At 40.6% G+C, this 21,325-nt stretch overlaps 2 protein-coding genes across 2 annotated transcripts; one reads left to right on the forward strand and one right to left on the reverse strand.

Moving 5' to 3' along the window:
- Nucleotides 1-2,072: 2,072 nt before the first annotated feature.
- On the reverse strand, nucleotides 2,073-20,668 carry TIGAR (TP53 induced glycolysis regulatory phosphatase). The gene is made up of 6 exons (XM_079773510.1): nucleotides 20,559-20,668; nucleotides 13,016-13,053; nucleotides 7,375-7,496; nucleotides 7,009-7,086; nucleotides 5,825-5,935; nucleotides 2,073-4,251 (listed from the first exon to the last, which is right to left on the reverse strand). Exons 1-6 carry the CDS (start codon nucleotides 20,588-20,590, stop codon nucleotides 3,820-3,822), a joined length of 813 nt encoding a protein of 270 aa, XP_079629636.1. The 5' UTR covers nucleotides 20,591-20,668; the 3' UTR covers nucleotides 2,073-3,819.
- On the forward strand, nucleotides 8,571-9,649 carry LOC307101954 (U6 snRNA-associated Sm-like protein LSm3; the record flags this gene model as incomplete). The annotated part of the gene is made up of 1 exon (XM_079775463.1): nucleotides 8,571-9,649. The coding sequence occupies one exon, from the start codon at nucleotides 8,571-8,573 to the stop codon at nucleotides 8,874-8,876; it is 306 nt and encodes a 101-aa protein (XP_079631589.1). The 3' UTR covers nucleotides 8,877-9,649.
- Nucleotides 20,669-21,325: the final 657 nt, after the last annotated feature.

The following is a 21,325-nucleotide window of genomic DNA, read 5'->3' on the forward strand; positions in this document are numbered from 1 at the left end:
CTCTCTTATATCAATATTCCTCCCTCTCTAAAAATCCATAAAAACATATCTTCAGGTGACTATTTTATATATATATAACTAAGAAATTATAAATTAAAAAATGTACAATTCTAATAAAATTTAAAATTTTCTGGAAATTGGCCTATTGATTCTAAAATGTATATGGAAGCCCTAGCTGGTTTGGCTCAGTGGATAGAGCATCAGCCTGCGGACTGAAGGGTCCTGGATTTGATCGTGGTCAAGGGCACATGCCCGGGTTGCGGGCCTGATCCCCAGTAGGGGGGCATGTAGAAGGCAGCCAATCAATTATTCTCTTTTTTAATAAATACTGTATATTTTTATTGATTTCAGAGAGGAAGAGAGAGGGAGATAGAAACATCAATGATGAGAGAAAATCATCGATCGGCTGCCTCCAGCACACCCTCTACAGGGAATCGAGCCTGTAACCCAGGCTTGTGCCCTTGACCTGAATCGAACCTGGGACCTTTCAGTCTGCAGGCCGATGCTCTATCTACTGAGCCAAACCGGCTAGGGCTCAATGATTCTCTTATCATTGATGTTTTTATCTCTCTCTGCCTCTCCCTTCCTCTCTGAAATCAATAAAAATATATTTTAAAAATAGCTTTAAAAAATAAAATGTATATGGAAGAATAAAGGTGCACAAATAGCTAAAATACTGTAGAAATGAAAAGGAGATATCCACTCTATAAAACATTGAGTTCCAAAGCTACAATAACTAAGTATTACATTGTTATGGGTGTATATAGCTCACTGGAACAGAACCAAGTCCACAGGCAGATGCCAGCAAATATGGGTGCATGGGAGTATGACAGTAGAATCACAAATCAACTGGGAGACTCCTAACAATGGTGCTGGGGTAACTGTTTCACCACATGAAGAAAAATTAAAAATTGACTTCTGAACTTAAATCACACAACATAAATTCCAGATAAAGATTTAGCATTCAAAAAATCCTCTAAAACTACTAGTATAAGGAAAAAGGAGATTACTATATGACCTCATGGTAGAGACAGCTTCTCAAGGCACCAAAATAAACCCCACAAACCATAAAGGACAAGATATATTGGTTTGACTAAAAAATTAAAAACACTATTTCCATCAATAGATGAGCGGATCAAGATGTGATCCATATATACAGGGGCATATTAGATTAGCCATTAAAAAGAATGGTATTTTACCATTTCAACATGGACCAAGAGGGTATTATGTTACGTGGAATTGGTCAGAGAAGGACAAATATATGATTTCACTTATATATGGAATCTAAAAAACAAAACAGAAAAAAAAAACTCAGAGAACAAACTGATGGTTGCCAGATGTGAGGGGATGGGGGATGGGTGAAAACGGCACAAATTGCGTTATGAAACAGTCACAGGAATATAAAGTACATCATATGGATTACAGCCAATAACTATGTATCGTGCCAGGTGGATACTAGACTTATCAGGGTGACCACTTCATGAAGTTATATAAATGTCTAACCACTATGTGTACACCTGAAACTAATATAACACTGTATATCAACTATAATTAAAAAATAAATTTAAAAATTAAAAACATAAGAATATGCATGATAAACATACGTAAAAGGCATGTAAACTGGGAGGTATTTGGGATGTTACTCCTGCAACTCAGGAAGAAAAAGCCAAATAGCCCAAGCGATAACCAGGCCAAGAAATACACTGGTGCCTTACCAGTGAGGAAGTCCTAATTGTCAATGCAGACATGAAAAAATGCCCAGGTCCATTAGGAATCCCAGAAAAGTCCAGGAAAATAACAGTATTTCTCATTCATCAGGTTAACAAAATTTTGTCAAGACACTATCTAGTGCTAACAAAGATATGGGAAATAGGAACTTAGGAACTCTAGTAAGGCTACAAAACAGAACCATTTTGAAAACGATTGAGCTCTTATCTACCCAGGGTGCACATGTTTTATGATACAGCACAGGAGAGATGCAAAAGGCTGTTTCTGCAGCACTGTGCCTACAGAGAAATGCTGAATACACCTAAATGCCCACTAATAGAGACTACACAAAACGTGCATGTTTATTCAGCAGAACACAGTGGGTATAAGTAGATTATACAAATCAACCTAGAACCCCAAGACAGTGAGTGAAAATAAAGGATACAGACAGCTTGAAGATATTTTTGTACATTTCTGACACTCAAACAATACTATTTCCTTATACCAGGTAAAGATGTAAAGAATGGGTGGACACATAGATTCACTGTGGTGGTTGCCTCTGTAGAGTACAGAGGGGAACAGGACTGAGAATTGGTTAAATAAGGAATTTGACTTACATCACAATAGGTTATATCTTAAAAGGGGGCGTATCGCTTCTGGATGATGGAAATGTAGGTATCTGTTATTTGTCCTTTTGGTTACTTTGTCAAATTTTCATTTGCAGCGCCCTTCCCTGGTGTCAACTGTGCTGTTCCAATGCTGGTCGGAAAACTGCTGGAGCCCAGCAGAATGCTGAAATTCACACATTTCAATGATGTTCAAAGTAAAAGCTGACCATACATCATTTTAGCCTTAACTGACAAACTTTAGCATTCTTTTCTTTTTATTGATTTCAGAGAGGGAGAGAGAGAAACATCAATGATGAGAGAATCACACCCCCTACCAGGGATCAAGCCCGAAACCTGGGCATATGCCCTTGACTGGATTCGAACCCCGGATCCTTCAGTCGGCAGGCTCTATCCACTGAGCCAAACCAGCTAGGGCTTAATTCTTTCCTAAGCTGAGACCCAGAGCATTCATCAACATGCACACTGAAGAGCAGACAATGTGTAAAACACTTCATTTAGATACGGATATTTTGTTTGCTTATTTATTTTATTGATAGTATTACAGATGTCTCCCCATTTTCTCTTTTGCCCCCCCCCTCCATCCAACCCCCAAAGGCCTGGGGTAGATAAGAATTTTTGAGGGCCCAATCATATGTATGAAATTAAGTTAACCAAAATCCCTTTTCTCCAGTGCCATCTAGTGGGAAGAAAGAAGCAATCTCATCTGCACCTTCCACAAAAACCCCAATTTGCAGTTATCAGAGTACTATTTTTTTTTTTCCAACGTAGCACCCACTTTTATTCTGAGGTTATTGTGCAGCACCCTGGTAACTCTACTTTCTTTACAGCCTTTCTCAAACTAAACTCTTCAGCCTACATATCAGACAAGAACTTCTGCATTCACCCACATTTCAAACCCTCTAGAGTGAACAATTCCAACCGTTGATTTCTATATTGAAAATTAGTGTCATTTTGTTTTATATAAACTTGATGGTAAGCCTTTTTTATTTAAGGACTTTTAAAATATAACATTGACACTATAAATATGCAGTGAGAATTATAAATAGTTCCTTCTTCCAAGCATGGATGGAGATAGGACAAAACATACAGTATCTTACTAAGAGCCAATAAAATAAGCTAGGTTTTTCAGACATTAAAGGAAAATATCAACATTTTTAAAAAAGGAAAAAATCAGAGTAACCAGATTACTAATCCCCCAATTTGCAATGCTGAGTTCCTTCATCCTTTTACAATCCAGAGACATAAGTAAGCAGGGTAGTAAAAATACTCTGGAAAATGCCAACTGGTCTCAGACAAATCAATTCTAAATGGTTTTGCATTAGTGTTTTATGTGGCTATGATTCCATTTGAACTTAAAAACCTGCTATAATAGACAGCTTTTTTACCGTTTCCAATTTAGTGAGAGCAGAGGATGAAAATAAAGTCAAAGGCACTCCCTCCCTTAGAGGCTCAAAACTGTTACAATTTTGGTGTAAATTTAAATTTAGCAAGTTTCAGTCATTTCTCTTAGATGATCCTGTAGGTTCATACAAACACACTGAACTGTTGGTTTAGCTTCTCTTTCTTTCTCAAAGTTTATGATAAAGAGACTAATCCCTGTATTGGCACTGACTGATGTAAGTTCAGATTTGCTCAGAGTTTCTGGTAAGGAACACTCAAGGTCATTCAGAAAATAGCCGAACAGGCTTTTCATGTAAGCACCGTGACTCACTACTAAGACACTGGCTACTAATTCTGGAGCGCTGCTGTCTGAATTAAATTTGGAGGCACAGTTTTTTCCTAAAGGGAAGATCTCTGCCAAAGAAGTTTCCAGACAGTTGCTTGGAGTTTCTAAGGAACACGGGTCTTTTTGATCTGCTTCCTTCCAGATCAGTTGACAAAGGAATTCAAAAAAGTCTATTCCACGCATCTTCACCTACAAGAGATAAAAGGTAAAATAAAGTGACATTGTTGACTGTCTTAAAACATAAACATAAAGCCTGATCAGATTTTTCTAATGTCATAAAAGACTATTTCTTTTTTTGCTAATCCTCATGAAGATTTTTTCCATTGCTTTTCAGAGAGTGGAAGGGAGAGAGGAAGAGGAGAGGCAGAGAGAGAGAGAAAGAGAAAGAGAAAGAGAAAAACATCAACGTGAGAGAGACACATCAATTGGTTGCCTCCCAAACACACCCCAACCAGGGGCAGGGAGCGAACCTGCAATGCAGGTACGTGCTCTTGACCGCGATTCAAACCTAAGACCCTTCAGTGTGGGGGCCGACGTTCTAACCAGCGAGCCACACCGGCCAGGGCAAAACTGCTGTATTTCTATTCATTCAATCAGTAGTTCCGTGGACATTAGTAAGTGCCCACCATACTTCGGGAACTATGAAAGCACACTGGGGACAAAGAAGAGTGAGATACAATTCCTAATCCCTGGCTCAAAGCACTCAGAGTCTAGTTAGGGAAACATGCAAGTAAACAGAAGCCCATAAAATAGTATCATCTAGGAGACTGCATCTGACACTTTGGTGTACTTATAACAACAAGGACAAAAAAACACAACTTTTCCTTTGCTAAATTAATAGAAATTTTTTACATGAAAGTAATGAATAGGGGGCAAATCACCAACAATACAATTCAAAAGCAGAACGGTCCAAAGAAAGGCAAGCCTGGTGATGCTGTCACGGAGTGGAGGCAGTAGAGGCCTGAAGATTTCAAAGTGTGAATCAGTTTGCCTCTCAGGTGTTCTGCTTGTCATTCTCCTTGAACGTCACCACCTGCTTTACTGACTACCACTGCCACTGCCGTAGTTACAGCTTCATATTCAAAGAATTTTCTTAACAGTAACATGTAATAACACACATCCTTTAAATCCACTACCAGCTATGCCTGCCAACTTAAAATCAACGAGAAAAGCCAGGATAGCTTAGAAAGGAAAAAACGGTATCATGCAGAGTTGTTTTATAAACCAAACAACTTTCAAACTGCTTAGCTAAAATTTAGGAACATCTAAATTACAAAAAAAGCCCTGGCTGGTTCGGTTTAGTGGATAGAGTGTCAGCCTGCGGACTGAAGGGTCCCAAGTTCGAATTCGGTCAAAGGCACATGCCCGGGTTGCGGGCTCGATCCCCAGTAAGGGGACTGCAGGAGGCAGCCGATCAATGATTCTCTCTCATCATTGATATTTCTCTCTCTCCCTTTCCCTTCCTCTCTGAAATCAGTAAAATTAAATTTAATTTATTAAAAAAAAAGAAAATTACAAAAAAAGTCAGGTCCTGGCCGGTATGGCTCAAAAGGTGGTGTGTTCGATTCCCTGTCAGGGCACATACGGAGGTTGTGAGTTCCATCCCTGGTCAGGGTGCATGTGGGAGGCAAGTGATCGATGTTTCTCTCTCTCTCTCTCTCTCCCCCCCGCCCCTTCCTCTCTCTAAAATAATTTTTTTTTTTAGTCAGATTTCAGCTAGTGTGACATTGGCAAGTTCATCACATGCCCCAGGGCTACGTACCTGGTCTAAGGTCTCTCCTCCGGGTGGTGTGAACCCAGGGCATTCTTCCCCAGCTTCTTTGGCCATTGCCCTCAGCTCACTCAGCCCCTTGCCTTCTGCAACCCCGTATTTCTGCAATGCCCAATAGACAACAGTGCCTCCAATTAGCTTGCAATACAACAATTAAGTACAAGTTTATGACAAATTTAGAACAATCATCCCCAGGAAGAAATGATGACAGGCCCTGTTCGGCGTTCACTGAATTCAAGGCACTTTGGTTTACCATTTGAGCAAAATGAGCCTTTCCGAGCAGCATGTATGCTGGAGCTCTCATATATATGTTGAACCATAACAGAGAACATAAGCACATTATGTAAAGTAACTCTTTAAAGATGCCCTAGCCATTCTGTTACATTTCTGTCTGGTTATGTAAGAAATCACAGGGCTGGGAGGGGTGTTAGGCGGTTTATAGGTCAGGGTTATAGAGCAAAATAAAAAGTCTTCTAGGAGACCTGGAGCCAAATCTCAGATGTGAAACTGTTCTACAGCTTTAGCTAAATCACAGTTTCAAAAAGATTCATTTCTGGTATCTAAAATGGGCTATTTATGCTTAAAATCAGGCAGTAGAACTGGGAAGCTGAGGGAGAGAGGTTTTCAATTTTATTTTAAATTCTTCTGTGCTGTGTTAAATTCTTACAAATATACCTTGCGCTTTTATAATTTAAGATGTATATCATATGATTTCACCTGGCTGGGTGGTGCAGTTGGTTGGAACATCGTCCCATACACCAAAATGATTGTGGGTTCTATTCCTGGTCAGGGTACATATCTAGGTTGCTGCGGGTTCGATCCCCGGTTGGGGGCGTTCAGGAGGCAATCGTTCAATGTTTCTCTCTCACATCTCTCTGCCCCCCCCGCTTCCTCTCTCTCTCTCTCTCTCTCTCTCTAAAAAATAAAAATCAATGAACATATCCTTAGGTGAGGATTAAAAATTTTTTAAAAAATGTATATCTTATGATTTTAATAGTTAAATAAGATACTATCTATGCTATCTCTGAGAGTATGTAACAGTGACTGTTACAGCATAGATTCTCAACAAGTGTTAGCTGTTTCCATATTCCTAGCAGTAATTAATTTTTAGCCATATGATAACCTGAGCTAGTTATTGATAACTTATGGTAAAGAATAATACATAAGCTACTTACTCTTTCTCGAAGTCTTGAATCAAACTTCACTGTCATATCTTGGCAGCATTTGTTCTTCTCCAAAATCCCATGCACGGTCTGAAAATTGAAAGTTAATCGTTTCTCTTCTCATAAAAATAATCATTCTAGCCGAAACACCTTCTTTGTCTTTTTTTTTTTAAGATAGCTTTTCTCAAGCTACTCTAATTTAAAATTTACCAAAATAAAATAAAGTACAATGGGGGGAAAAAGTTCTGTTGAGGAGAGGGGAATATTGGGGGTAGTCTGTATGTGATTTAGTTCCCTATAAATTCTGGTAGCAGATTTTTCAAGGTTACACTGGTGAAACTTTTGACTCATCACCCTAAACCTTGATTCTAAACTTACCTGCTTTGTCCTCATGAGATCACTGGAGAAAACATGAGTAAACTTCACATTATTAAGAAATATACCAGCAGCAGCTGCTTGTTTAAATCCAGTTTCTGAAAGAGGCTCATCTACTCCTTGTCCTGTGGGATTAAGAAAAGGAACAATACCATTCAAAAATATATATAAGATATGGAAATTAAATCACATGTAAGAGACTATAATTTATTTAGATTTTATTGAAATATTTCCTTGGGTACTTTTCCACATAACATTCCAGAGATCTGACCAGTAAAATTAAGCTATAATCCTATAAAAGGCTCAAGTATTCAAATGTTTTCCAAAAGAATGTTTTCCTAATGGGAATTAGATGACAAAAATTCAACTCTCTCAAGCTTTCCACTTTCACATTTTCCTATCCCTTCAGTAGCTATCTTTTGTTAATGCTGGCTCTGATCTCATGTTCTCAACTTAGGTGTTATATTTGGGTGGTAGGATCATCACCTAGGAAAGTTTTCCCTCGATCTCCATTGGCCAAATGTTCCGTATTGTATTATGTTCCCCTCCCTTCCTCCCTCCCTTCTCCATTTTCACTTAAAAAATACTTTAGAACCTTTATTTCCATAAGAAAGGCTGATTAGATACTCTGAAGGCTTATCCTACTACAAAAGAACTGAGGGAGGGAGGGAGGGAGATGCATTCCTGGGCTCACAGGATATAAGGAAAAAGAAAATCTCCATGAGACAAAACAAAGCAATCCAAAAAACCCTGAGCATAAGAAAATGGAGTTGCTGTGATATCAGCCCAGGGGGGGCAGGGGGGGGGGAGGGGGCGGGGGCGGGGCACTGACTGACACGGCAAGGTGGGAGAACTGGAGAACTGCACTGAATATTCCTGGAAGTCAGGGACCCTGTAAGGGAGGCTAATGCAATGTCAGGTCAGTAGTAAAATAAAATGCAAATCCTTTTCAGAGCAAATCATTCTCAATAAAGGCTAACAAGTTTTCTAATTTAGAGCAAATAATAGTTTAGTCAAAGACTTATCACACAAGAAATTAATCCATCATGAATGAAAGTCATAAAAATCATTACAGATTTAGAACCAGTAACACTTCTGACAATGAAATCAGAAAATACAGACTATAAAATAACATTAAGGCAAAATGCAAAAATGAGCAAACACAAACTCATAAAAAACTACCAGATAGGGTTTGAAACATGGCGGACAATGTGGACCAGAAACAAACTACCAATACTGTAGAAGAGCCCCTGGATCTTATCAGGCTCAGCCTGGATGAGCAAGTTTATGTGAAAATGAGAAACGACAGAGAGCTTCGAGGTAGATTACATGCTTATGATCAACATTTAAATATGATATTGGGAGATGTGGAAGAAACTGTGACTACGATAGAAACTGATGAAGAAACATATGAAAAGATATATAAATCAAAACAGAACAGTCCAATGCTTTTTGTCCAGGGAGATGGTGTTGTGCTAGTTGCCCCTCTATTGAGAGGTGGTTGAAACAAAGAATATATCCTGTGTGGAAATTAGGAGACTTTATATGATTGCATCTTTAAAGGTAGAATATATTCAAAAGAGAAACCTGTGTAAATTTTGATATTAAGAAATGACCAAGGATTCTTCTGCTCCTGAAATGAGTTTATTTGCACATAGCTCACAAATTCTTAAGCTAAATGGCATTTTTTATTTTTCTCCAACCCTTCCAATAAATGTGATCACACACAAAAAAAACTATCAGACAGCTTTCTAAAAGAACCAAATAGATCTTTTAATAATGAAAAATAGAATTGCTGAAGGAGAAAAAATATTTCCTCACTGGATAAAGGGAGATCCAGTTGCAGAGTGGCTCAATAAACTCCAAGACAGGCCTGAAGTCATACCCAGAATACAGGCTGGATACAGATGGAACGCATCTCTGATCTATTAGAGACTTGACAGAAAAAATGAGAATTCCTAACTATGAAGACACTAGAGGCCTGGTGCACGAATCCATGCACCAGTGGGGTCCCTTGGCCTGGCCTGTGGGATCGGGCTGAAACCAGCTCTCCGACATCCCCTGAGGGGTCTCAGATTGCAAGAGGGTGCAGGCCAGGCTGAGGTACCCCACCAGTGCACGACTGGGGCCAGGGAGGGACGCAGGATGTTGGCCAGCCAGGGAGGGACTGCGAGAGGGCTCCAGGGCATGTCTGGCCCATCTCGCTCAGTCCCAATCTGCCGGACCCCAGCAGCAAGCTAAGCTATCGGCGTCTGCCCCCCTGGTGGTCAGTGCACATTATAACAACTGGTCAACTGTCTGCCCCCCAGTGGTCAGTGCACGTCATAGTGAGGAGTTGAGTGGCCTTAGCCTATCATTAGCATATTATGTTTTGATTGGTTGAATGGCCAACCGGACACTTAGCATATTAGGGTTTTATTATATAGGAAGGATGATAGTTGAGAATTTTCAAGAAACCCACAGATAAACGAAATACAATGTAATCAAGCAGGAAAAACGTTTTTAAATCCCTCATATATATATTAAGATAAACTAGAATACCAAAATCAAAGAAGATTTTAAAAGCAGTTTCAGAGAAAGACAAACTACCTACCATGGAGCACCATTTGGCTGAGAGAAGACTTCTGAAGAGAAACAATAAAAGCCAAAAAGCAACAGAATCCTATCTCCCAGGTGCTAAGAGAACTGTCAGTCTACAATTACCTAGCCTAGACTAACAGCAATTAAATAGACTAAAGCCAGAACTGTCTAGAAGAGAAACAACTGAAACTATCTTTACCATTAACCAGTCTGCACTCGGGGCACTTTTGAAGAAGATACTTAGGAGTGAAGGTCTGGGATATAAAAGAAATGATAAGAGGAACTGGTAAATATACATGTAAATCTAAACAAATATTGTCTAAATAACAAATTGAGCAATAATAGCCACGGCCTGTAGTTAAAAAGGACAGGGCTAAAATACTAAACAAAAGTCACATACGGTCTTAGTATTTTTCAAGAGAGTGAATATTAATCTTATACTTTATTAAGCATGAATGGTAAAAATTTAAAGAACACTTTTAGCTATTAAAATAGAAATGGCTTATCATTTCAAAGCAGTAGGGAAGGTGAGAAGGGGTTGGATAAGGAAAACACAAACCTCGCCCTCAGGACAACTATCCTCCCCTAGCGTATCACTGGTCAGGTGGTTCAGACCCACTGACCTCTCCTTCCTAACGATAATATCTAGGCTTCAGTTATATTTCAGCTCCAGGCCCAGAAAAGCAGCAAAACCAGACAAGTGACCCCTTGTTTGCCTTGGACCACCTACACTGACTAGACCCCCTGCCCTGAAAGAGCACGCCGGGTAAAGCTGATGAATATTCTTTTGACTCTCGCCTGAGACCTCCCCTAAGATTTCCATCTGCAAGAGAGAGACAAATACATTCAAGACAAAGGATCCAGTGCATGCTCTCCCTCCAAGGAGCATGCCCGTGCCATTCCCTCCCCTCTCCTTCCCCCACAGGCACGATCCCCTGACTTTTAAGGGACCCCATGAGATTTACAACCAGGAGAGCAATGGGCAATGGCAGCTTGTCCCTGGCTAACCCACTGAACCCCTCTCCAAGGCCCCTTTTCTCTGCCTTCTCAGTGAGCCAAAGCAGCCCAGCCTAGGCTCTCCTGTTGATTCTTCTATGCCCTTCCTTGTTTTACTGCCCTAAGCATATTTTTGCTGTCAGCATGGACCCAATACCCTTTGGCTCGGTGCTGTGTGGCCCTTCCCTTTGGCTATCCCCACCCTCCAACCCCTTTTCCTTCAAATAAATTTAATTTTTCTTTATTCACCGTCTGAGATGGCTATTTAGCCTGCCCACGCACCACTGACTTTAACATTTCACATATCAGTAACCAGAATAAAAGTAAATAGACTGCTCTAGCCAATTAAAAGACAGATTGTATTTTTTTTTTTTAAAGAAGAATCAAAATCAGTTACCTAGTATTTATGAGGTAATAACACTTAGGACATCAGTATACAGAAAGGTTTAAAGGAAAGGGTGAAAAAATATATTTACATACCAGGCAAATTCCAACCCCAAAACAGAGTAGCTATACTACTCTCAGAAATGCAGGGCTTTATGACAAAAGTCTTAGTAAGGATTGTGAGGGTTACTATAAATAAGTGGTGATCCAATTCACTAGGAATATATAACAATTTTTAAATTTGCACGTGCCTGATAAAAATAGCCTCTAACTATATAAAGGCAGGACATACAAAGCACACATTATGCAATTTCAGGTACTAAAGGATGAATTGGCCACCACAGTCAGAAATATAACATGTCTTATTCATAAACTGATATTTAGGTCATACAGGCAAATTAGTAAACTTACAAAATTAGTAAAGTATAGAAGACTTGAACAACAACAAAAAACCTCAAGGTTGATTATTTGATATATAACTCCAAACCCAACAATTAGAAAACAGATTTTTCTCAAGCATAGAATGGTAGATTTATAAAAACTGACCATTTTAACAAATTTCAAATAAGTATTAACAAATAAATCATGCTGCCAGAACACGCAATTACACTGGAAGTGAATCATAAAAGATGAAGAACAACAACAAAGCCAGCCCAGCCATTGGGAAATTTAATAGATACCCGATAGGTCAATAATGAAGTCAAAATGGAAATTTACGATACTTCATGCTGAATACTTATGAAATTGCTACATATCAAAGCTGTAGGTATGCAACCAAAATAGTACTTCCAAATATATAAGCCTGAATGCTTAAAAAAGGGGGAGGGAGAGAGCATATAACTTCAAGAACTAAGCATCTAACTTACCAAATTAGGAAAAACAACAAAACACACAAAAGAAGCCTTACAAAACAAGTGTGGACACAAAGGCTTTTTATTCATGTTCCATTGTCAATGTGAAATGAAATGAAGGGCAAAGGAGTCAGGGACATGAGTCCAAAGAATAACCTGGTGTGGGCACAAGTCACTGGAAAACAAAGGTTCATTTTACTATCAGACTAGTATCCAGCAGAGGGAGTCCAGCAGACTGGATATGAAAATCAGTTTCTGCCCACCCCAGATGTCCCTAACCAAAAAAATTAAACAAAATGCTTTTATAATCTGGCTGAAAGTTCACCTAAATATTCTTTAAAAGCCAGACTAGCCAGATCATTAGGGAGATTAAAAGATCTGAGCCTAAATTACCACAAGAAGGGAGGGACAATCTGTTCAGAATAAAGTAACCACCCGAAGTGAGAAAGGAGTTCTTTTTTAATCCTCTTTGTTACTACTAAACTAGAAATCTTAGCAGAAAAAGACCGCTAACATCAGCCAGTAAAGTTTATGGTTCCAAATATAAAATCATCTTAAGTCTGGGCAGTTATATTTTAAGACGGTTTTATCAGCTGCCTGGGCCACTTGAAGCTACCCATAAACAACGCGGAATACCCCTCTTTACATCCAGCTCACTTAAGAGTCCTTGGTTACCATCTGCTCTGATCATATTTCTGTGACTATGATGCTTTAATTCTGTAATCCCAGCTCACAACACAGGGCTGAGCCCGTCCACCCTGCCCCACCAGACCCGACTAACTCACATATTACATTAACACTAAAGAAGAAAGCAAAAATAGTGATAGACCTACCTTGAATTACTTTCTCCTTGTTTAATCTTGTTTGTCCACTAAAACAGAGAGGGTGGGGGGAAAAAAACACCTTTATTAATAAATTAGGTTATTTTTAAGATGAGAAAAAAATCATCAATCAAAGGTAATGATATTCACAGATAGCACATGAACCTTATAACATACTTCATAATCTAATCTGTAAAATTTATTCTAAATTAATATTTGCAACCATTTAATGTATTTAATTGATAAGCTAAGAATTTCACACTGCCCAGATTAAAATGTATAGATCACGAATCAATCTTAAGTGAATTGCAGGTGGGAAATTCTATTAAAAATGTATGTGTATATATTATTCTTGTTAAATATTCTTGTTACAAGAAGTATGTTGACCAAAACGATTTTCCCAGGCAGAACCCAAATATGAAGGTCAGTCTGCCCACTGCTGAACGGAATGAGCAAGTACAGGACTGTGAATAGAGTGTGTGTGTGTGTGTGTGTGGGGGGGGGGGGGGTGTGCACAAATCTTCAGACCCCTGCCTTCTCCTAGGTCCTAGGTTTTCTCAAGATGTTCCACTCTGTAGGCTGACAACCGTCTGCAGACCACACTGAAGAACCGGGTTTTGGGTAATGCATTTTTAAGAATGGAAAAAAAAAAAAGTTCTGAAGCAAGGAGAAGGGTGAAAGGACTAGAAACTTTGTCAAAATAACAGTCAATTGGGAAGAAGGCAGGGTTATATGGACGAGACGGAGTGATAGGACAGAACTACAGTTAAAGCCATCATCAAATACACAAAAAGCTGTCAAGGAGATTTCAGCTGAAGCTTCCCTGAGCTCTTTCTACATGCGCAACACAGTGAAGGCACTGGAGACACGGAGATGCTCAGGGGCTGCCCTTGTTCTGTGTGGACTCTGGACATAGAATTGGCAATAGGAGGTAAAAACAGTAAAAAGGTTCCTTCAGAGCAAATGATTTCTCATTTGGAATCAAATGTCTACAGCCCCCTATGTATATCCTTCTATGTCACTGAGAAGTGAAAATCTTTTAAGTAAACTTCACCGCCATAAATCAGGCACAGGAACAAAACGGCTTGGGCTCTAGGAGCCGGGTTTAGGTCAAGTGTTTCAGTTCGTCCTCAGTCAAATAGGACAGATAGTAACAGTCTCTATCTCACATGACTCTTGTGATAACTGAGTGAATACAGTTAAAGTGTTTAGAATACTGCTTAGCTTTTAGTAAGCACTCAATAATTGTAAGAGCTTTATAGAGGCTTGGACAGAGGTTTATAAAAATCAAAAATTTAACTTAATGCATTTCTCTAATCTTTTAAAAATTGTGAAATAAACAATATAAACAAATAAAACCAACACTCATATAATATTACCCATGTTAGCAGATCACCGCCAGCCTCCTAGACCCTTTTCCATCACCATGTCCTCCACCCACAGAGGATCCATTACGTGGACATTTGGATGCTCATTCACTTGCCTTTCTTTATAGCTTTTCCACCGGTGTAGAGCATAGATTACTTTAGCTATTGTTGAACTTTATAATGAATTGCCTCTCACTATATGTAGTCTTCTGCATGTTGCTTTTTTGTTCTGCTGTTCGGCCGTTCAATTTGCATATTACACTTTTATTATTATAGGTTACTAATAGCGAAAGATGGTAAATAACCTACATGTCCATTAGCAAAGTTCTGGTTGCCTTAACAGATAAATAGTGGTAGCCTATATAATAAAGAGGTAATATGCAAACTGACCCTCACGCCCTCAAAAGATGGCCGCCCCCATTGTCACAAGATGACTGACAGGGAAGGGCAGTTGGAGGTGACCAGGCCTGCAGGGGAGGGCAGTTGGGGGGGACCAGGCCTGCAGGGGAGGGCAGTTGGGGGCAATAGGGCTGGCAGGGGAGGGTAGTTGGGGGCGATTGAGCCAGCAGGGGAGCAGTTAGGTATCAATCAGGCTGGCAGGGGAGCAGTTAGGGAGTGATCAGACTGGCAGGCAGAAGCAGTTAGGGGCAATGAGGCAGGCAGGCAAACAAGTGGATAGGAGTCAGCAGTCCCAGATTGTGAGAGGAATGTCCGACTGCCGGTTTAGGCCCGATCCCACAGCCGGACATCCCCCGAGGGGTCCCAGATTGGAGAGGGTGCAGGCTGGGCTGAGGGACACCCCCCGCCCCAGTGCACGAATTTCGTGCACCTGGCCTCTAGTATCTACATAATGGAATACTATGTCCCCTAAAAAGAGAGAGATTGTATGTAAAGATATAGAAAAATCACCGATATATATCATTAAGTAGAAAAAGCAAGGTGCAGAATTTTAAATCCATCTTTTTCCTCAAGTGCAAAAAAAAAAAGAAGTCATCCTGTAAAAAATGGAATCCCAAGTATTGTGATAATTCTGTAATGGCACTGCCCCTCCATCTAGCCATTTTTAGTGAAAGGAGAAAAAATAGCTCTAATATAATGAAGGGCAGAAACTGCTGCAGACATTACTGCTTTATTAACAATCAGTGGCATTCTGTTGGTCACTTCTGCCTTTCAATCATTTTATAAACATTATAGAGTAGGAATCTAGAAATTGATTTTTTTTCTAAAAACATTCATAAATATTTAGTTTTACAGCTTTTATCAGCTTTATCAAGAGGTCTGTAAAAATCCTTGAAGCAAGTATTTAAAATTAGTTTGCTTGGGGAGTGGAGAAGAAAAGTAGGTGACTAAAATAGTTTTACTATTAAACTTCACTTAACCAAAGTTTGGCTTGTGACAGCACAGAGAAGATGAAGGGAGCTGAAAGGTCAGAGGAATATATTTTGAAGGCGTCAGGACTAACACCACTCATTTTCAAAATCTGCAGTGTGATCCATTTCCAAAACGCAACACCCGACTCTGCAAGAATTCAAATGCTTGTGCCAAGAGGTGAAGTCTTATGACCGGCCATTTATAGGCCCTACAAATAGGCATCATTCATTTCATAGATTATCACACTGTTCACTTAAACAGGTATTTGACTTTATTAGTTCTGGTTTATATTCTATGGCATTTCTTCAAATATCACATAGAAAGCTTAATTTCCTAAGCAAATCCCTTTAAAGAATTCAAATTCAACAGACAGGAGAAACAAATAGTGGGAAATTAGTATACATCTGGGGCAAGTTTTCGAAATAGATATGCTTTAGCATACATGGAAATGTAAAGCCTCACCTGATATTTAATCATGAATACAGTTTTATTCTAATTCCTCTCCACAATTAAGTCATGTGAAAATATAAAAGATTCCAAGGGCTAGTAACATGGAGACTTTCCCTGGATATTTGAGGGGGAAAAGAACCTAATATCTCAATTCGTGATATATTTTTGTTTATATACAGATTAATCCTGGGTGCAAGAGCTATGATCCACCCCATTCCCAGAAAACAAATATCATAATAATGTAACAATTATATGTTATCTTTAATAAAGTTTACAGGTGATTTCATATTTATTTTTGCTTCTTTTTTTTTTAGACCAGAACAATGATTAGCATTCAACAAAGAGCAAGCTAACTGATGCTAGAGGTCGAGTAAGAAAAACATCAGTTTTGCTATCAATAACTTTAGTAATCCATTACCTTTAAGTCATTCAAGTAAATTAAATTTAGTTTGTAAAAAAAAAAATATATTTAAATTTTAAGAGCCAGTTAAAACTGGAAGTGAAATGAATGGTCTGCAGACAAATGGTTGCAAACACCTACGAATAACATGTCAAGGGAACTGGGGCCCTCAATATATTGTGTAGGTGATGGAAATGCCAACACACACTGGAGTTTTCAACAATGCTTTGCTATAAGATAATGAGAAGTTACAGTTTAATAATATCAGTAGACTTGAAGTTTGAAATCGTGGGCATTCTATTCCAAAAATGATACACACGGTACTTTCACTTCCAAGTATGATGAAGAAAGGTAAACACACATATACAGTAACAGCACAAGATTCATAAGGGATTTGGTAGAACTTAAATGGCTTTCTTAAAGTTTTCTTGCATTACCTGAAGAGGCACTGTTCAATAAAATAGAAACTCAAGTGCCTATTCCCAATACTATGCTAATTGATCTAATCTTGCTGATTCCCAGAAGAGCCATTATATTTAAGTATGGTAATTATCAATCAAGTTTGAAATCATTTCTTTTCCTGAAAGAATCATCAATTTTTAGCTTTGAGAATTCTGGAGGGGAAAAGAGAGATGGTTCAGGCAGGGGAGCAGCTTACCCTAAACCAGGCGTCCTCAAACTACGGCCCGCGGGCCACATGCGGGTGTTTTTGCCGTTTTGTTTTTTTACTTCAAAATAAGATATGTGCAGTGTGCATAGGAATTTGTTCATAGTTTTTTTTTAAACTATAGTCCGGCCCTCCAACGGTCTGAGGGACAGTGACCTGGCCCCCTGTTTAAAAAGTCTGAGGACCCCTGCTAATCCTATGGATTATTTCAACACTTTCATTCCACTTGCCCACAAATATAACAGAACAAAGCAAATCTATTCTTATCACTAGTCACAATTATATGAAGAAAAATAAAAAGCCTCTAAAATGGCTGGTGGTATTCAAGCACCCTACAAATACTAGTTTTTAATTCAATAAAATAGGATGCAGAAGGGTACAGTGGTTAAGAGGGTTAAGCTGTAGAGTCATGCTGCTTTGGTTCAAATCTGGCCTCCCCAACCTGACATATGACCTTAACCAAGTTATATGCCCTCGTCCTAACTGGTTTGGCTCTGTGAATAGAGCATTGGCCTGTGGACTGAAGGGTCCCGGGTTCCATTCCAGTCAAGGGCACATGCCCAGGTTGTGGGCTCAACCCCCAGTAGGGGGCATGCAGGAGGCAGCTGATCAATGATTCTCTCTTATTGATCTTTCTATCTCTCCCTCTCTCTATGAAATCAATAAAAATATATGTATATTTAAAAGTTACATGCCCTCTTTGTCTCAGTTTCTTATCTGCAAACTGAGGAGCAATCCTTACTTCATTGGATTGCTGTCAGAATTACAACAGTGCCTGACACACAATTTCTTAAGGTACTTAATTGTTTTCTATAGATTCCTGTGAGGAGTCAATTTAAAAATCAAGCCTTGCCGAAACCGGTTTGGCTCAGTGGATAGAGCGTCGGCCTGCGGACTGAAAGGTCCCAGGTTCGATTCCGGTCAAGGGCATGTACCTTGGTTGTGGGCACATCCCCAGTGGGGGTTGTGCAAGAGGCAGCTGATCGATGTTTCTCTATCATCGATGTTTCTAACTCTCTATCCCACTCTCTTCCTCTCTGTGAAAAATCAATAAAATATATATTTTTTTAAAAATCAAGCCTTTTTTAAAAATCAGAGAGGGAATAAAAATCCACCTTCATATAACTATTGTTTATTAAGAATCTGAATAGGGACCACCTGATTTTTCAAGAGGTGTTTTAACCCAGATATCCCACAAATCCTGAGCTTCAATTATGTGCCAGACCCAGCTGGCTGGGTCAAGGGAGCCAGAAAGTGCTCTAATACCAGCAGAAAGGGCAATCAGGTCTGTAGTTCCCGTTCTGCTACTGATTAGCTTATGAGCTTAAGTAGGTCATACAATGGTCCTAAGACATTCTATAAATGAAGAGGGTAGAGAAGATAGGGAAGAATTCGATTTCTAGTTTAGTCATTAAAATGCTGCGAATCCTAGCCTATTCGGTGTTGTTCAGTGATTGAGCTTCAGCCTATGAACCAGGAAGGACATGGTTTGAGTCCCTGTCAGGGTACATGCCAGGGTTTCCCCGCTCAATCCCCAATGTGTGTGTGTGTGTGTGTGTGTGTGTGTGTGTGTGTGTGTGATACAGGGGGGTGGGTGTGTGTGTGTGTGTGCAGGGTGCAGCCAGTCAATGATTCCCTCTCACCATTGATGTTTCTCTCTCTCTCTCTCCCCCTCTCCCTTCCTCTCTGAAATCAATAAAAATATATATTTAAAAAAAAAATTAAAATCCTGCAAATCCCAAAGGGACAATTTCAGATAATTCCCAAGATTATCTTCTTGTAAAAGAAGAGGACAGCCCTAGCTGGTTTGGCTCAGTGGATAAAGTGTCTGCCTTCGGACTGAAGGGTCCTGGGTTAAATTCTGGTCAAAGGGCACATGCCCGGGTTGCAGGATCGATCCCCAGTAGGGGACGTGCAGGAGGTAACCGATTAATGATTCTCAATCGTTGATGTTTTTCTCTCTCCCTCTCCCTTACTTTCTGAAAATCAATAAAAATATATATTTTTTAAAAAGAACAGGACAGAGCCCTAGCTGGTTTGGCTCAGTGGATAGAGGGCTGGCCTGCAGACTGAAGGGTCCTGGGTTTGATCGCCAGTATGGGGCATGTAGGAGGCAGCCAATCAAAGGTTCTCTCTCATCATTGATGTTTCTATCTCTCTCTTCCTGAAATCAATCAAACAGAAAAGATAGCAGTTAAAGTCATTTGACAAGATTAAGTCATATTATTGTTCCTTGTGAGCTCCATGAAGTTAAAAATGGCATCTTTTTTATGTATGTAACCCAGTCCACTGGCACATAGTGCCTACTCAAAATGTTGCCCTGATAAACTATAGGTAGAAACATATTTGAGGATTATTTTTATTAGAGTTGTCCTTATAGAAAGATAAGTTATTTAATTCTCAGCTATAATTCTTTCCCGCCATTGTGCTATACACTCTATTTTTCTCCCATTTAATTCTCACATTAACCCAGTGAGCTATGTTTTATATATCAGAAAACTGAGGTCGGAAATATGAAGTCAGTTTATGGAAGGCCAGGTTAAAGGCTTCTAGGAGGAGCCACGATTCTTAACCTCGGTCTATCTCGCTTGAAAAATCTGTGCTCTTAACCACTCTAAATTTCACTTCCCACTAAGAGTCGGTAAATCAGGGAAAAGATAAGAGACATAAAGACTTATCAGCACTTGGCTCCGTGTAATGTTATGACAAAAACATTTGTTTGGGATGATGCGGTCGGCTGAGCCCAGGGCGGGGCCCCTTTGCTCTTGCAGTCATGTAACCTCTGGAGGGAAGCAATACATCTTAGATACCTGTCTGTGGGGCTGACTGCCCAGGCAAACGAGCGGGAAACGAGGAGGAACAGCAGAGACGGAGAGACGGGATAGCGCAAGGTAGGCAGCATCAAAAACAGCCTCCCTCGAGCTATTCTGCCTGCAGTCTTCGCAATTTGCTGGGAAGCAAAACGGTGCACAGAGGAGACTGGAGACACGGCTGTCTTTCTTCAGCCTCAGCTCTGTCACCAACTGCTGGGAACCCCGACCCTTTACTGATACAGACCTCACCTCATCCGCACCGCGGGGTGGATGATATGAACATCTGCCCCCGCTCAGCGCTGCTGGGGGGAGGAAGGGTCATTAGAAACAGCACGTACGAAAGCACCTAAAAAATCGCCCGTCCTAGCCAACTCTGCGAGGGGTGAGCCAGCAGGCAGGAAAAGGATGGCAGATCAATGGCCCCTTCACCCACGCCACAACACACAGTGACCACGAGGGAAAGGCACCCTGCCACAGCAATACTCACTGCCGGACGACAGTCAGAGCGAAGCGCGTCATCGCTGGCGTCTGCTCCTCCACGCTGCGCCGCGGCTCTGCGCTGCCGGCTCACCTCTCCCGCACCACTTCCGCCAAACCCCGCCGCCCGCCGGCTCCGCTACTACTGGCCGAGGCGGACGCCTACGTCATCGCCGGACGGCCAATCAGGGCGGTGGCAGGCCCGCAAGTCGGAGGAGACTGGTGAGAGCTGAGGCCCGCCCAGGGCCGTGGCGCTTGCGCCCCTGCGCGCCGGCCTGTGATTGGCGCGCAGTAGGTGCATGCCGGGCCCGCCCTGCAGCCCCAGGAAAGCCGGTATCTTGGAGGCGCAGAGCTGCAGATAAGGGAATCAACGCCCGGATTTGGGGTCAATCTGATTGGAAGCTGGAATGCAGCCAGAGTCTTCCTTCGTGGGTGTACAGTTCCAGGCACGTTGGGTCATATGAGGTTTAGCTGTGCACCGCTAACCCAGGAGATGCAGGGTCAGCAAGGTCTGTGGACTTACACCAAGTTCAGTTCCTCACTCCGCCTTGGCAGGCATGTTCCTGGAGCAAACTTCAGTCAGGCCCTTTTGAGTCCTCATCTAAACTAGGCTTTATCCTTGGCCTGCTATGCCCAGTTTTCCCAAAGAATCCTGTAAAGCCAGCTTATCGAGAATCCCCTTATCCTTGGTATCACGCTCCTCTTCTTCCATCTTTGATTTATAATCAAGCTCCTCTTCCACTGACCCTTGATATCTAACCAAGTTCCTATTAGTAA

Source organism: Cnephaeus nilssonii (genome assembly GCF_951640355.1).
Source record: "Cnephaeus nilssonii genome assembly, chromosome: 6".
Classification (NCBI taxonomy): Eukaryota; Metazoa; Chordata; class Mammalia; order Chiroptera; family Vespertilionidae; genus Cnephaeus; species Cnephaeus nilssonii.